Source organism: Oncorhynchus keta, chromosome 25 (assembly GCF_023373465.1).
Source record: "Oncorhynchus keta strain PuntledgeMale-10-30-2019 chromosome 25, Oket_V2, whole genome shotgun sequence".
In the NCBI taxonomy this organism is placed as follows: domain Eukaryota; kingdom Metazoa; phylum Chordata; class Actinopteri; order Salmoniformes; family Salmonidae; genus Oncorhynchus; species Oncorhynchus keta.
Genome location: NC_068445.1, coordinates 2,461,006 through 2,476,290, shown reverse-complemented (window position 1 = coordinate 2,476,290; position 15,285 = coordinate 2,461,006). Strand labels below are relative to the sequence as shown.

General features: G+C 47.7%; 1 protein-coding gene across 3 annotated transcripts in view; it reads left to right on the top strand.

Annotated features, from left to right (window-relative positions):
* Nucleotides 1–15,285, top strand: part of adgrv1 (adhesion G protein-coupled receptor V1) — a 189,801-nt gene that overhangs the window by 70,079 nt on the left and 104,437 nt on the right. For all 3 annotated transcript variants that reach the window (XM_052478489.1, XM_052478488.1, XM_052478490.1), the window contains 23 exons: nt 108–373; nt 600–775; nt 978–1,105; nt 1,249–1,430; nt 1,984–2,130; nt 2,343–2,423; nt 2,631–2,892; nt 3,470–3,592; nt 3,939–4,161; nt 4,285–4,489; nt 6,246–6,392; nt 6,605–6,860; nt 7,399–7,601; nt 8,408–8,584; nt 8,826–9,008; nt 9,140–9,319; nt 9,431–9,595; nt 9,739–9,859; nt 10,102–10,225; nt 13,314–13,452; nt 13,731–13,916; nt 14,211–14,446; nt 14,904–15,052. In XM_052478489.1, the coding sequence (XP_052334449.1) occupies nt 108–373; nt 600–775; nt 978–1,105; nt 1,249–1,430; nt 1,984–2,130; nt 2,343–2,423; nt 2,631–2,892; nt 3,470–3,592; nt 3,939–4,161; nt 4,285–4,489; nt 6,246–6,392; nt 6,605–6,860; nt 7,399–7,601; nt 8,408–8,584; nt 8,826–9,008; nt 9,140–9,319; nt 9,431–9,595; nt 9,739–9,859; nt 10,102–10,225; nt 13,314–13,452; nt 13,731–13,916; nt 14,211–14,446; nt 14,904–15,052 (4,059 nt within the window). The remainder of the gene's footprint in view (nt 1–107; nt 374–599; nt 776–977; nt 1,106–1,248; nt 1,431–1,983; nt 2,131–2,342; nt 2,424–2,630; nt 2,893–3,469; nt 3,593–3,938; nt 4,162–4,284; nt 4,490–6,245; nt 6,393–6,604; nt 6,861–7,398; nt 7,602–8,407; nt 8,585–8,825; nt 9,009–9,139; nt 9,320–9,430; nt 9,596–9,738; nt 9,860–10,101; nt 10,226–13,313; nt 13,453–13,730; nt 13,917–14,210; nt 14,447–14,903; nt 15,053–15,285) is intronic.

Sequence of the window (15,285 nt, the reverse complement as noted above, 5' to 3'; positions counted from 1 at the left end):
GTGTGTAGTCTACGTACCTATGGTTTCACAGACATTGTTGATTGGTTTCACAAGAATCGTCAAGTGAAAACTGCTCTCCCTGTCTCCCCTGTCCCGTGTCTCCGTAGCCATGGTGAGCATCTTGGCCAGCGACGACGGCCATGGTGTCATTTCCTTCAACAGCAGCCAGCACTTCCTGTTGAGGGAACCCACGTCAGTGTCCGGGCTGGGGGAGAGTGTGGCCACCCTGTATGTGGTGCGTGACCCACCCCAGGGCACCTTCGGTACCGTCAGCGTCCAGTTCACCATCACAGATGCCAACAAAACGCTGGCCCAGGATGACCTCATGCCCTGGCAGGGCATTGTGGAGCTGGAGGACGGAGTCAGGTTCAAGGTGAAGGGGACCATGGACTTCAGTCAGTCTAGAAGATATACAGGAGAACTGGTTGAATAGATTGAAGATATTTTGGAGGATTGAGAATAGATTGAATTGATATATAGGCAAGGGCAAGAACCTTTTCTAGATGTGTTTCAGCCTATAAAGCCCTTCATATTCTAATTTTGACGTTCTCTGATGTGTTGACATTCTCTGACGTTCCTGCCGTGATGTGATGTTCTAGACTCTGGAGATCTGGGCGGTTCTGGATGCTGAGCCCGAGGTGAACGAGACGTTCACGGTAACTCTGTCCAATCCAACGGGAGGGGCGCGGCTTGGAGACACACTCCACACACTCGTCACCGTGCTTCAGAACTCCGCCCCGCTGGGCCTCTTCCGCATCGCACCCTCCCTCAATAGGTGAGCATGTGATCACACACACATGCAAGCACACAAAAGCACACATGCAAGCACAAACACATGCATGCACACACATGCACATGTAAGCACGCACATGTAAGCACACACACACACACACACACACACACACACACACACACACACACACACACACACACACACACACACACACACACTCACACATGTACCTCTATCTCTGCAGGACTGACAGCTCTGTGGTGGGGGAAGAGGGTGGTAGGACTGTGTTCTTGACCGTGTCCCGCAGTAACGGTCTAGAGGCAGCGGTCAGTGTGGAGTGGGAGACCCAGTCGGACACAGCCATTGCCATGGGTAAGATGGGCTGGAAACTCTGCTTCTGCACACACAGTTAATGTCATTATATCCACACTACACAATCCAGTGGCAATTTCTGTTTCAAGTCTGTGTCCACTTGTTTACCATGATATACAGTGATTGTACTAGTCTATTTTCAGAGGGGACTCTTCCAGTGATGGCAGTGTATCAGATCTTCCCAGAGACCCCCACCTCAGGCTGGTGTTCCCTGGCTGATGGTGCCTCTCCTCTGGCCATGAGGTTGGACATGCCCTCCCCTGGCGGCTCCACCCAGACCCATGCCACTCTGTACAGGTGGCAGGGGGTGTTGGTACCTATACAGGTAATCTAGTTCAAGTTCAGGATCTTTTTGCGGTCATAGACAGTGAAATACATGGATATGGACTAGCATTAGAAAATTAACAATTTCACACCATTTAGATGAGAAGGATCTTATTATTTCGGTGGCAGAAGTAGGGTATGGTGGGGATTTGTTGTATCTTTCAGTCCTAGCGTGTGGAACAGAGAGTAGGTTGGCGCTGTCTATCACTTCTCCTCTACAGGCAGTTAACCAATCACAGAAAGTGGACTTGTAGAGAGAAATGTAATTCATCTAAACATTAGCCTAGGAGTCAGAGATCAAAGGTCAAACTGCATCGGTGCAGTAGCTGAACTACATAGGAGGCAAAGAAGGAAGAAAGGGTAGGAGTGAACATGGGAAGACAGACATAAACCACCAACCCGTAATAGCTTTTAGGTAACTGCCTTACTTTGTGTTGCATCCACACATGCATAACTCAATGTCATGATCACTCATGATTGCAAATGTATGATGTCTCTCTCTCTCTCTCTCTCTCTCTGAATCTCTCTCTCTCTCTCTCTCTGAATCTCTTCAGTCGGTGAGGATCCAGGACCCTAGTGTGTGTGTGGGCTTCTCTGTGAACGGCTCGTACAATGTAGCGATCACACACGGAGGCCACACTGACTCCCCCGCAGTCAACCTCAGCCTGTTCAGAGTGCAGCCGGACCACAACCTTACACTGGTGAAGCCCCTCACTTCTTTGGCTTGACGGTTGTCCATTCATTTGGGGTCCTAATGATTACGTTTTCTACCTGTTATTAAGATGACGTAAGATCCACACGGTCACTGGCCTGATGTTCCTATGATACGTTCTTTATAACAGCCACCCAATGGCAGTGGCATTATGTTGAGTATTGTATTCTTTTCACTCAAATTCAACCCTTTTCCCCCTAGGAACAAACGTTGGCTGTTGAAGCTCTTGATGTCAAACACTTCTCCGTTGAAGGAAGAGACTACTTGATTGCCTCCAGCCAGGTGAGTTTGGGGGTTAAAAGGAGCTTGCCATAACCTGTGAGGCATACCGGTACACTGCTACACAGGTGTCATAGATCATGATACCCATATGCACACCACCACATGACTATTTTTCATTCAAATCAAAAACGCCCAATGGATAGAGTCCACAACCACCTGGAGTTGATTTTCGACTAGCTAGTAGCTAACTCCTCCTGTTTCCACCAGGTGTTCGTGCGGACTGGGAGTACCTTTGTTGTCCACCAGAGCCTGGAGCTTCAGGGTGTCCTCAGTGTGTCTCTGCTCTCCCACGGGACCCGTCTCTACCTGGCTGCCTGTGTGGGGAAGGAGACTGAGGACGGCTGTGTGCTGTTCCAGTGGAGTCAAGGACACTTCCAGAACCCCAGGCCTCTGCCTGTCAGCAGCAGAGCTCAACAAGTGGAGTCTCTCACCAGTGGAGCAGACACTCTCCTATTGGTCGCCACTGAAGGTGACCTCGCGTGACCTCCTCCACGAACCACGCCCTTTGCAACCGCTCCATTTGTGTTTGCGATCAACAATCTCCTATGTTGACGTCTTGCTACCGGTGCCATTTTGTTCTCGCTCTGAGAGGGCGCGCGTGGTGCGGAGATGGTGTACTGCAGTTGTGATGCGTAAGGCACAGTCAATGTGTCCCCGGTCTACTAAAGACAAAACATGATCTGTGTGCACAGATGGGAGGGAGTAAGGCGCCAAAAGTCCTAATGTATATTGGAGCATGTATTTATGTATGTTTTGATGAAACACCACGGACCACAATCCACATAAGTGAAGTAGGTAGGCTCTATGCTGTGAGTTTCCTGGAAGGCTCACTGTAGTAGGCCATAGGGAAACCACAGAAAGGCTCAGGGGGTGTAATTTATAGGAGTTGGGTGTGTCAGCACGGCCCATGCTTAACATAACCGCCTCGTGAAAGAATAGAGTGCAAACATAAAGCTCTGTCCGTGTGTGCGTGCGCATGTGTGTGTGTGTGTGTGTGCATGCGTGGGTGGGCGCGTTCATCCGTGTGTGTGTGTTCCTATCCTCAGGTTCCTCTCCCTCCTGTGAGGTGTTTGTATGGGGACCCACGCAGGAGTTCCCTCAGCACAGCCAGTCTATCCCCCACCCTGGCCTGGGCTCTGCCCATCCCTTCACCCTGCCCTCAGGGATCAGTGAGTACACACACACACACACACGCAATGATGGTCAACTCGGAGACCCCTAGGTGTTATCATTAAATCAATAATATCATGGTGATGGCGATTTATAATGATGACGACCTCGTTATTTCAAAGACACCTACAAATCTTTAACATTGGTAGTCTTATCAAATCAAATTGTGTTGGTCACCTACACGTGTTCAGCAGATGTAATTGCGGGTGTAACGAACTGCTTGTGCTTTTAGTTTCCGACAGTGCAGCAATATCTAACGAGTAATATCTAACAATTTCACAACTTATCCCTGTATCCCCACTAAAGATGTGTCTCTCTCTGTTTCTCCCTCTGTGTCTCTCTCAGCCCATGTCCTGCTGGCGGGGAGGAATGGCTCAGCGCTGTACTCCTGGAGGTCTGACACCAGTCTGTTTGCCATGGTGCTCAGGTCACCTTCAGCCTCTCACTTCCTCTCTCTACCTCTACCCTACTTCAACACCACCAAGAGCCTCATAGCAGCCACCGAGCCCTCCGGCTCAACCCTGTATGAGCTCACCACGGTCTCCAACCACTCTGACTTCATACCCAGGTACCTATGACGCCCCACTGTTCCCGTGGCAACCCATTACATTCTGACCAGAGGTATTGATCAATTCGTTGTGGTTGTCTTTTCTGACCGTTGTCCGTTTGCTCTCTGCCGCCACACTCTCAGCTATGGCGAGTTGCGTTTCACACCCGGTGACCGGGAGTTGGAGATTGCGGTGAACATCATCGACGACGATGCCCCGGAGGAGGAGGAACAGTTCCGTGTGGTCCTAAGAAATCCCAAGGGAGGGGCTGAGATTGGCTTTGGTGGTCAGATGACTGTGCTTATTCCAACCAATGACGACGCCCATGGAGTCATAGGCTTTGCACAGGTACCCTCCTCTGTTGCTTAACTGTGATTCACAGTGCATTTCAAATTAGGTTTTTGTCACTTGCATTTATATATATACAGTGGGGAGAACAAGTATTTGATACACTGCTGATTTTGCAGGTTCCCTACTTACAAAGCATGTAGAGGTCTGTAATTTGTATCATATGTACACTTCAACTATGAGAGACGGAATCTAATACAAAAATCCAGAAAATCACATTGTATGATTTTTAAGTAATTAATTTGCATTTTATTGCATGACATAAGTATTCGATACATCAGAAAAGCAGAACTTAATATTTGGTACAGAAACCTTTTATTTGCAATTACAGAGATCATACGTTTCCTGTAGTTCTTGACCAGGTTTGCACACACTGCAGCAGGGATTTTGGCCCACTCCTCCATACAGACCTTCTCCAGATCCTTCAGGTTTCGGGGCTGTCGCTGGGCAATACGGACTTTCAGCTCCCTCCAAAGATGTTCTATTGGGTTCAGGTCTGGAGACTGGCTAGACCAATCCAGGACCTTGAGATGCTTCTTACGGAGCCACTCCTTCGTTGCCCTGGCAGTGTGTTATGGGTCGTTGTCATGCTGGAAGACCCAGCCACGACACATCTTCAATACTCTTACTGAGGGAAGGAGGTTGTTGACCAAGATCTCGCGATACATGGCCCCATCTATCTTCCCCTCAATATGGAGCAGTCGTCCTGTCCCCTTTGCAGAAAACCATCCCCAAAGAATGATGTTTCCACCTCCATGCTTCACGGTTGGGATGGTGTTCTTGGGGTTGTACTCATCCTTCTTCTTCCTCCAAACACAGCGAGTGGAGTTTAGGCCAAAAATATATATTTTTGTCTCATCAGACCACATGACCTTCTCCCATTCCTCCTCTGGATCATCCAGATGGTTATTGGCAAACTTCAGACGGGCCTGGACATGCGCTGGCTTGATCAGGGGGACCTTGCGTGCACTGCAGGATTTTACTCCATGACGGCGTAGTGTATTACTAATGGTTTTCTTTGAGACTGTGGTCCCAGCTCTCTTCAGGTCATTGACCAGGTCCTGCTGTGTAGTTTTGGGCTGATCCCTCACCTTCCTCATGATCATTGATGCCCCACGAGGTGAGATCTTGCATGGAGCCCCAGACCGAGGGTGATTGACCGTCATCTTGAACTTCTTCCATTTTCTAATAATTGCGCCAATAGTTGTTGCCTTCTCACCAAGCTGCTTGCCTATTGTCCTGTAGCACATCCCATCCTTGTGCAGGTCTACAATTTAACCCTGTTGTCTTTACACAGCTCTCTAGTCTTGGCCATTGTGGAGAGGTTGGTCTGTTTGATTGAGTGTGTGGACAGGTGTCTTTTATACAGGTAACGAGTTCAAACAGGTGCAGTTAATACAGGTAATGAGTGGATAACAGGAGGGCTTCTTAAAGAAAAACTAACAGGTCTGTGAGAGCCCAAATTCTTACTGGTTGGTAGCAGGTGATCAAATACTTATGTCATGCAATGAAATGCAAATTAATTACTTAAAAATCATACAATGTGATTTTCTGGATTTTTGTTTTAGATTCTGTCTCTCACGGTTGAAGTGTACCTATGATAAAAAATTAGTAGGAAAACCTGCAAAATCGGCAGTGTATCAAATACTTGTTCTCCCCACTGTATATGTGTTCGTGTTTTGTATTTATCGGTGTTCCAATACATTTGAATGGTCAAATCTACTTTATACTGCACAATGATGTTGCCTCTCTCCAGGGCTCTCTATCTGTGGAAGTAGAGGAGTTGGAGCAGAGCAACCCTATCTCTCTGAGGGTCGAGAGGAGGAGAGGGACCTTCGGCAGACTGACCGTCCACTGGGCAGCCAACGGCAGTCTGGAAGACATCTTTCCCACGTCTGGAGTGGTGAGGCTCTCTCTCTCTCTCTCGGGATTATCTCTTTCACTGTTCGCTTTGAGGAAAATGTAGACGTAGAGAAATAGAAGCAATACAGAACAACTATCTGATGTGAAATTTCCAATTTAGTTGATTAGTTCATTGGTTGTGAATTGACTTCCTGGATTGGCTGAGCTACAGAGGGACTGACGTCATCCACCGTCAACTGTTTCCGATCTCAGGTGACGTTTTCTGAGGGCCAGGTGGTGGCTACCATCTCTATGACCGTGGTAGCAGACAGCGTTCCTGAGTTGAGGGAGAGGGTCACCCTTACCCTTTTGGATGTCACCACAGTGGGCCTAGACCAGCTCTCCAGGGGGGCGCTGATTGACCCACAGAGGGCACAGGCCCTTCTCACCATCCTGCCCAACGGTTCTCCCTATGGGGTGATAGGCTGGCACCTGGATTCCCAGTACCTCCACACACAGGAGCCCCAGAGTAAGAGGCCAGCTGTTTAGATTGACTTAAAAAAAATATATATATATATATTCATTTATTTATACAAGAAGAAAATATGTGAGATTGTGTATAGTTAAGAACAATACATATGCAATTATCTTACACATCAAGGACAACAGAAAGCCATATTTGAACCATGTCCATTTTTAAAGCTTCTAAAGTGTATGATAGGTTGTCATAACTTCATTTGACAGGAGCTATGACATTGGTAGGACTCATTTCTACTCATTATCCAAATTGTTTCTGTCCTTGCACAGGCTGTAAGGTTTCTGTTTATTTTTTTACATTTATTTTACCTGGCCAGTCAGTTAAGAACAAATTCTTATTTTCAATGACGGCCTAGGAACAGTGGGTTAACTGCCTTGTTCAGGGGCAGAACAACAGATTTTCACCTTGTCAGCTCGGGGATTCGATCTTGCAACTTTTCGGTTACTAGTCCGGTTACTCTAACCACTAGGCTACCTAATGTGCGTTGTCTGACGCTCCTTGTCCATGTTTGCCTCTGCTTTCACCTCAGAGAGTCCCACTAATGTCACCCTCACCATTGTGAGAGAGCAGGGAGTGTCCGGGGAGGTGGCGGTCCACTACCAGACCAGACCGGCCCTGTCCCAGCCTCCCTCCAACCAGGCCAGCACCCCACAGGACTACACATCCCGGGAGGACACCGTCATCATGAAGGAGCATGCCACCATGGCCCTCGTCACCATCACCATCCTGCCAGTACGAAAAATAATAGAATATGACTTTTTCGACAAACAATCACCAGGTGTCCTCCTGGGACCCCTGAGGACAGTACAGTAGAATCCTCTCACTTTCTCCTCTTTTCCTCTCCTTTTCTCTCCTCTCTTTACCTCGCCTCCCCTCTCCCACCCAAGCAGTGTGGATTTAGATTGGTTCAGCAAACAGCCGGGCTTTCTGCCTGTTCTGGATGCTTTCTGCCTACAGCTCAGACCCATACCAGGCCTAAAACCACCAGTGCTGGGCCTTCCACCAAGGAAACCCGCTACTTATCTCCCGTCACCCCAGAATAGATCCGTTCCCAGTAAATTGCAGTGCTGAGTCGCTATTTTAACCTCCACTAATGGTAACTATTATTGTGTTTTGTTGAGACTGAGAGGAGCTTGAAAACAAGGCCTTGATTTCAATGTGCTCTCAAACTGCCAGCATCTATTAAGGTGATTTATGAGAGTAAAGTTGCTTCAGAAGTGGAACAAGGACAAGCTTAGTAGTTCATTTCTGTGGGTTGGGTGTTAAAAATGGTTTCCCTTCTTCCTGATTTAGCATTTACCATGATCCCACAGTGTTGCCCAGTTCAGGTCCTCAGGTGTGTGTGTGTGTGTGTGTGTGTGTGTGTGTGTGTGTGTGTGTGTGTGTGTGTGTGTGTGTGTGTGTGTGTGTGTGTGTGTGTGTGTGTGTGTGTGTGTGTGTGTGTGTGTGTGTGTGTGTGTGTGTGTGTGTGTGTGTGTGTGTGTGTGTGTGTGTGTGTGTGTGTGTGTGTGTGTTAATGCACACGTGCATATCCCCAGGACGAGGCTCCCGAGCTGGCTGAGAGTTTCCTGGTGAACATCACAGGCGTGGAGCTGGTGGGGGGGTTGACAGGGGCTGGCCAGCCCAGTGTGAAGAGGCCTGGCATGGAGGTGGCTGTGGTCACTATCCAGGAGAACGACGACCCACGGGGGGTCCTGCAGTTCAGCGTCTCACAGGTGAACCAGAAAAAACATCACACTACTCCCTCTGCTCATACGTTAGCAATGCTGCTGAAGTACAACACTCCCTTCCTTTCTGTAGTATCTCACAACACATTACAACAGTAACTACTGTACATGATGCTACGGTTTGGAGATTATCTGAAAACTCTATCCAAAGAAAGAATACATACAAATAGTTATTTTAATCCTATTCAGGTGTTAATGCTTCAACTCTGTTTCTGTATCGGCTTCTTAGGAAGAGTCCGGAGGGGTACTGGCCTATGAGCTGCCCCAGCCCGGGAACCTCCTCCGCCTACCTGTGGTGCGATTGGCTGGCAGGACTGGGAGAGTGGTGGTGTACTGGGAGGCGCAGACAATCACTGCCAGCCTCGATGACTTCATTCCTGCTTCTGGGAATATCACCTTTCAAGATGGCCAGGTAAAGTGATTAGTTAAGTAGTTAGTTAAGTTAGGTCACCTCACTATGATCCACTTGGTCTAGTTGAGCTTCTATGAAGGATAAGAGGCTCGTATTCCTCGGGTAAAAAAAAACTCTGGTTCTATTTGCAGGGTGAAGCCTTTATTGACATCAGTATCGTGGATGACACGGAGGTGGAGTCTGCAGAGCGCTTCGGTGTGACTCTAATGCATGTGATTGGTGGAGCCAGACTGGGGGAGGGGACCTCTGTGACCGTCACCATCCCCCCCAACGATTCACCGCTGGGCCGTTTTGGCTTCCAAGAGCAGACTGTGAGATACTCAACATATTGCTCTACAGAGGATGAATACAGTTGTCTTACTCAATCAAATACAACTTTATTATAGACCATTATTATGCTAAACGAACTAATCTCCTTTCAGGTCACTATCAGCGAGCCAGCGTTCACTAGTGACCCAGCTGCCATGGCAATGCTGACAGTGTTGCGCAGTGCTGGAGGAGAGGGGGCGGTGACACTGGTGTGGCGGCTAGAGGACGCGGCCCGGGATGACCTTTCACCTCTCAACGGAACACTGGTCTTCAGTGTGGTCAGTAGGGGGTGGGGCTAGAGTGGCCAAAGGGGAAGAAGGTAGTAAGTCAGTTGATGGTGTTTTGCTCTGCTTGGTAATAATTGATGCTAAATGTACAGTAGTTTGTTGAAAAGACTGATGTGAGACTTTGTGAACCTCAGACAGAGTTGAGGAAAACGTTGGTGATCCGGGCTCTGGCTGATGCTGTGTTGGAGGGAGACGAGAACTTCACTGTCCAGCTCCTGGCTGCCGAGAGTGGTGCTGTCATCGACCCCATTAACGGTCAGTATCTTTGGGCTGCATCACATACAGTCTATGGAGAGGAGAGGAATGCATTTTCCTCTAGAAGCTGATCTGAGGTCAGTTTGTCATTTTCAATCCTAATGGTTACAGTTAGGACTGGGGGAGAGTAAGCTGGTCCTAGATGTGCCCCTAGAGGCAACTTCTACCTGGGGTGTGTTTAAGGAGCTCCAGTGGAGGGCATTAGACTGAACTGTGTCCCCTGGGTTGGTGTGTGTCTTTAGGGGTGGCCATCATCACCATCCAGGGAGACCGTGCAGCACTGGGAATGGTGGGCATCGCTGAGGCCTCCAGGAATGTCCTGATAGGAGAACCTCAGGGAAACTATAATGGGACTGCTTTGATCAGGTACAGTTAGAGAAATTTCCTTTCGTAAGATAGCCGGGGGCAAAGTCATTAATATTCATGAGTTACGTTGGGTGATTCGTTGATCCTTCTGGGGCGTGTGCTGTTACACAGATGCACTTTTACCTTTCCAGAAACTCTGTTGCTTGATATGATCAAGTTGACCCAACTGTATTAAAGAATAAGAAGTCCATGATTAGTTGGCTAGTAGTGGCTACTTCCTGGCCAGTGAGCCAGCAAACTACATTTCAGTAATTTAGCTCGCCTCCTAAATTTAGTAGTCGGTGGAGAAACTAACTATGAGTTTAACATATTTGTCTGAAAACGAACTAGTTGCCAGTTATTGTTGCCCATGGTGTTATCGTGTCTAACCAGTTGGCTAATGTAGCCCATGAGCTCCCGAGTCTAGCTAGTGGCGTCGTTTGTTGTCCACAATGTTCTAACTATTAGCTACTGCCTGGCATGTGTGAGCCAACATGTTAGCGACACTATACAGTGCATTCGGAAAGTATTCAGACCCCTTGACTTTTTCCACATTTTGCTACGTTACAGCCTTATTCTAAAATAATAAATACAAATGTTCAAATCCTCATCAATCTACACACAATACCCCATAATGACAAAGCAAAAACAGTCTGTTAAGATTTTTTTTTGCAAATTAAACAAATAAACAAAACTGAAATTTCACATTTACATAAGTATTCAGACCCTTAGGTGAAGCACCTTAGGCAGGGATTACAGCCTCCAGTCTTCTTAGGTATGACGCTACAAGCTTGGCTCACCTGTATTTGGGGAGTTTCTCTCATTCTTCTCTGCAGATCCTCTCAAGCTCTGTCAGGTTGGAAGGGGAGCGTTGCTGCACAGCTATTTTCGGGTCTCCCCAGAGATGTTTGATTGGGTTCAAGTCCAGGCTCTGGATGGGCCACTCAAGGACATTCAGAGACTTGTCCCGACGCAACTCCTGCGTTGTATTGGCTGTGTGCTTAGTGTCGTTGTCCTGTTGGAAGACGAACCTTCGGCCCAGTCTGAGGTCCTGAGTGCCCTGGAGCAGGTTTTCATCAAGGATCACTGTACTTTGCTCCATTCATCTTTCCCTCGATCCTGACTAGTCTCCCAGTCCCTGCCGCTGAAAAACATCCCCACAGCATGATTCTGCCACCACCATGCTTCCCCATAGAGATGGTGCCACATTTCCTCCAGATGTGATGCTTGGCTTTCAGGCTAAAGAGATCGATCTTGGTATCATCAGACCAAAGAATGTTTCTAATGGTCTGATAGTCCTTTAGGTGCCTTTTGACAAACTCCAAGCTGGCTGTCATGGGCCTTTTACTGAGGAGTGGCTTTCGTCTGGCCACCTTAACAATAAGGTCTGATTGGTGACGTGGTGCAGAGATGGTTGTCCTTCTGGAAGGTTCTCCCATCTCCACAGACGAACTCTGGAGCTCTGTCAGAGTGACCACCTGGTTCTTGGTCACCTCCCTGACCAAGGTCTTTCTCCCCCGATTTGCTCTGACATGCACTGTCAACTGTGGGACCTTATATAGACAGGTGTGTGCCTTTCCAAATCATGTCCAATAAATGTTATTTACCACAGGTGGACTCCAATCAAGTTGTAGAAATGTCTGAAGGATGGTCAATGGAAACAGGATGCACCTGAGCTCAATTTCGAGTCTCATAGCAAAGGGTCTGAATACTTATGTAAATAAGGTATTGCTGTTTTTAATTTGTAATAAATGTGCAAACATTTGTAAAAATCTGTTTTATCTTTGTCATTATGGGGTATTGTGTGTAGATTGATGAGGAAAATGTTTAATTTAATCAATTTTAGAATAAAGCTGTAATGTAACAAAATTTGGAAAAGGTCAAGGGGAGTATGTGGACACCATTTCAAAGTAGTGCATTCGGCTATTTCAGCCACACCTATTGCTGACAGGTGTAATAAAATTGAGCACAGAGCCATGCAATCTCAATAGACAAACATTGGCAGTAGAATGGCCTTACTGAAGAGCTCAGTGACTTTCAACGTGGCACCGTAATATTTATATTTACATTTAAGTCATTTAGCAGACGCTCTTATCCAGAGCGACTTACAAATTGGTGCATTCATTGTTTGGGCTACACGCCTTAGTTCCAGTGAAAGGAAATCTTAACGCTACAGCATACAATAACATTCTAGACGATTCTCTGCTTCCAACTTTGTGGTAATGCCCCCTGTGCACAAAGTGAAATCCATACAGAAATGGTTTGTCGAGATTGGTGTGGAAGAACTTGACTGGCCTGCACAGAGCCCTGACCTCAAACCAATCGAACACCTTTGGGATGAATTGGAACGCTGATTACGAGCCTGGCCTTATCGCCCAACATCAGTGCCTGACCTCACTAATGCTCTTGTGGCTGAATGGAAGCCTGTCTCTCCAGCCATGTTCCATGCCTTCCCAGAAGAGTGGAGGCTGTTATAGCATCAAATGTAGGACCAACTCCATATTAATGCCCATGATTTTGTAATGAGATGTTCGACGAGCAGGTGTCCACACGCATCTCTTCATGTAGTGTAGCTACATTACAGTCACTAGCTATCCTTCTAAATGCGTTGGTCACTGCGTTGCTAGCTGGGGTGTTTATAAGAAAACGGCTGAGGTGACTCAAACCCTGTAGCTAGCTAACAAGCCCTCCTCTGCGACAAAGTTAGGGTGTGGGAATATTAGTTCCGTCTTTTGATTTTAAGATAAATGTCATTGAAGTTTGCGGTTGCTACTGGTTTTAGCCTTGTCACTAATCACCACAGCTACAAGGTGAAGTTTTCGATCCAAGGGTTGTGTTTTGGTAAGGGCTCGGAGTGATGTCACGTCCCAATAAGGCTCAACCAATCACCCGACGGATAATAATGACTTTGCCTCAGTTACACACACATATTATTGCTAAGGGGGAAGTCTCTTTGTAAAGCACATTTCTTTCCCATGGTACAGAATATTGCTGTTGTGCTTTTGAGAAAAGCGTACTCTTATTTTGCCTGACAAGAGGTCAATGAAATATATGTTGCAATGATGAAATTCTGTGTGTGTGCGTGTGTATGTGCGTGTGTGTGTTGTAGCCTGGTACGGGGCCCAGGCATCTTCGGAGAGATCCAGGTCTACTGGAACATCACTCCTGCTGTGGCCTCTGAGTTTGAGGAGCTGTCTGGCGTGGTGACCATGCGAGACAGACAGTCTGCAGCCACCATCCGCCTTAAGGTATTGACAACCGCATTTAACACAGATGCCGTCTGTCTTTGACTATGGAATGATATTCATCACGATGATCTTGTCTTAACATGCAGCATCTTATCATACCTCATCCTATTATGAAGTGAAAATGAATGCAAAATGAATAATTCCCAATGCTACTGTGGAACGGAATACTAGTGGGAAGTGATGTAGCCTATCGGCCATTCATTTCAAATGGTTTCCTGATGTGGATGTTGGGGACAGAGGCTGAAGGTAAGTGGTGTTTGTTGATGTTGTTGTATCAGGCGCTGGATGATGACATGGCGGAGGAGCGGCGTGTGTACCAGCTGACCTTGACCTCAGTCACGCCAGGGGCGGAGATCAGCCCCTCGGCCCAGCGGGCCACAGTCACCATGGCAGCTAGTGACCTCCCCTACGGCCTGTTCTCCTTCCACCAGGGCCTCGTCGGGGCCTCTGAGGAGGAGGGCAAGGTGAGAGAGCCAGGGCAGTCCTGGGCCATGATCAAAAACATCCACACTGTTGAAATGCATTAGAGGACGTCTACATTATTATTGCTGCCCTATCAGAGCCTGAGAAAAGTCTGACCTGCCCTATCCGAGGGAGGGTGGTTAAGGGAGCGAGGGATTAGGGAGGGTGGATAAGGGAGTGGCATGAAAGTCATTCGGCTTATGATGCAGCCATGACAAATTGCCATTCAGTTGATGACATGGCCGCCTGCTTTTTCCCCTACCCCCCACCCTCCTCTCCCTTCTCTTCTCCGTCAGGTCAATGTGACAGTGGTGCGTTCCATGGGCACGTTTGGGAGTGTGTGGGTGACCTACCAGACAGCAAGCAGTGTAGCAGTCAGTGGAGTGGACTTCACAGAAGCCTCGGGGCGCCTGCTTTTCAGCCCAGGTCAGACCACGTGTGGTGTCACATTGAGTATCCATGACGACGACCTCCCAGAGGGGCCTGAGGAGTTCTACCTCAACATCGTCACAGTAGAGCTCCTCAATGACAGGTAGGTGGATCCTAGACACGAATCTAGAGTCAGTTCTTTGTTTTCTCCCCCCCAGTTAAGATTAGAAGTGTTGGGGAGGGAAAGCTGATCCTAGATCTGTTCCTAAGGGCAACTTCTACCGTGAGCTGCTGGTGTGCGGTTTTGGGGTGTGAGTGGGAGGGGAATCTCAACCTTGGTCAATGATTTAAGGACCTCTGTCACCCTCCTGTGATCAGTGCTGTGAACTTCACTGTAAGAGTGGAAGGTGTTGGTCTCTGGGGTGGCAGTGGTGTAACGGAGGGTAAAGGCACGTAAACACTGTCTACCTACCTTTTGCAGAAAAATGCATGGAAAGTTTAGAGAGTGTTACTTTATTCACTGCGAACTGCATTCAGTTTTAACCCACTTGTTTTTTTTTTGACTGGGTGTGAGGTGGGGTGGTGTTGTCTCTGATCTCTGTCGCTACTCCTGTGGTCAGTTCTGTGGAATTCAGCGTGATGGAGCACGGCCTGCAGCGAGACCAGCCTCCAGCCATCGGCAACATCTCGTCCATCATGATCGTCATCCAGAAGAGTGACAACGCTGAGGGTATTCTGGAGTTCCTCCCGGACTCTGTCAACATCACAGGTCAGTCTCTAAGCCCCTAACACGTTGACACTCTTCAACATAGCTATTACGAACATAAGGCATCACTTTAAGAAATGTCATCTCATCCTGTTAATATCCCATGGATATGCATAATAGAGGCATTTTGAGAGTCGTTATTGGATGAATGCAATATGTAAGGAGTACTACAGTACATGCAGTATTACATTTGACTTAAATGACTGAATTCAGGAAGGTGAGCTTATGTCAAATGT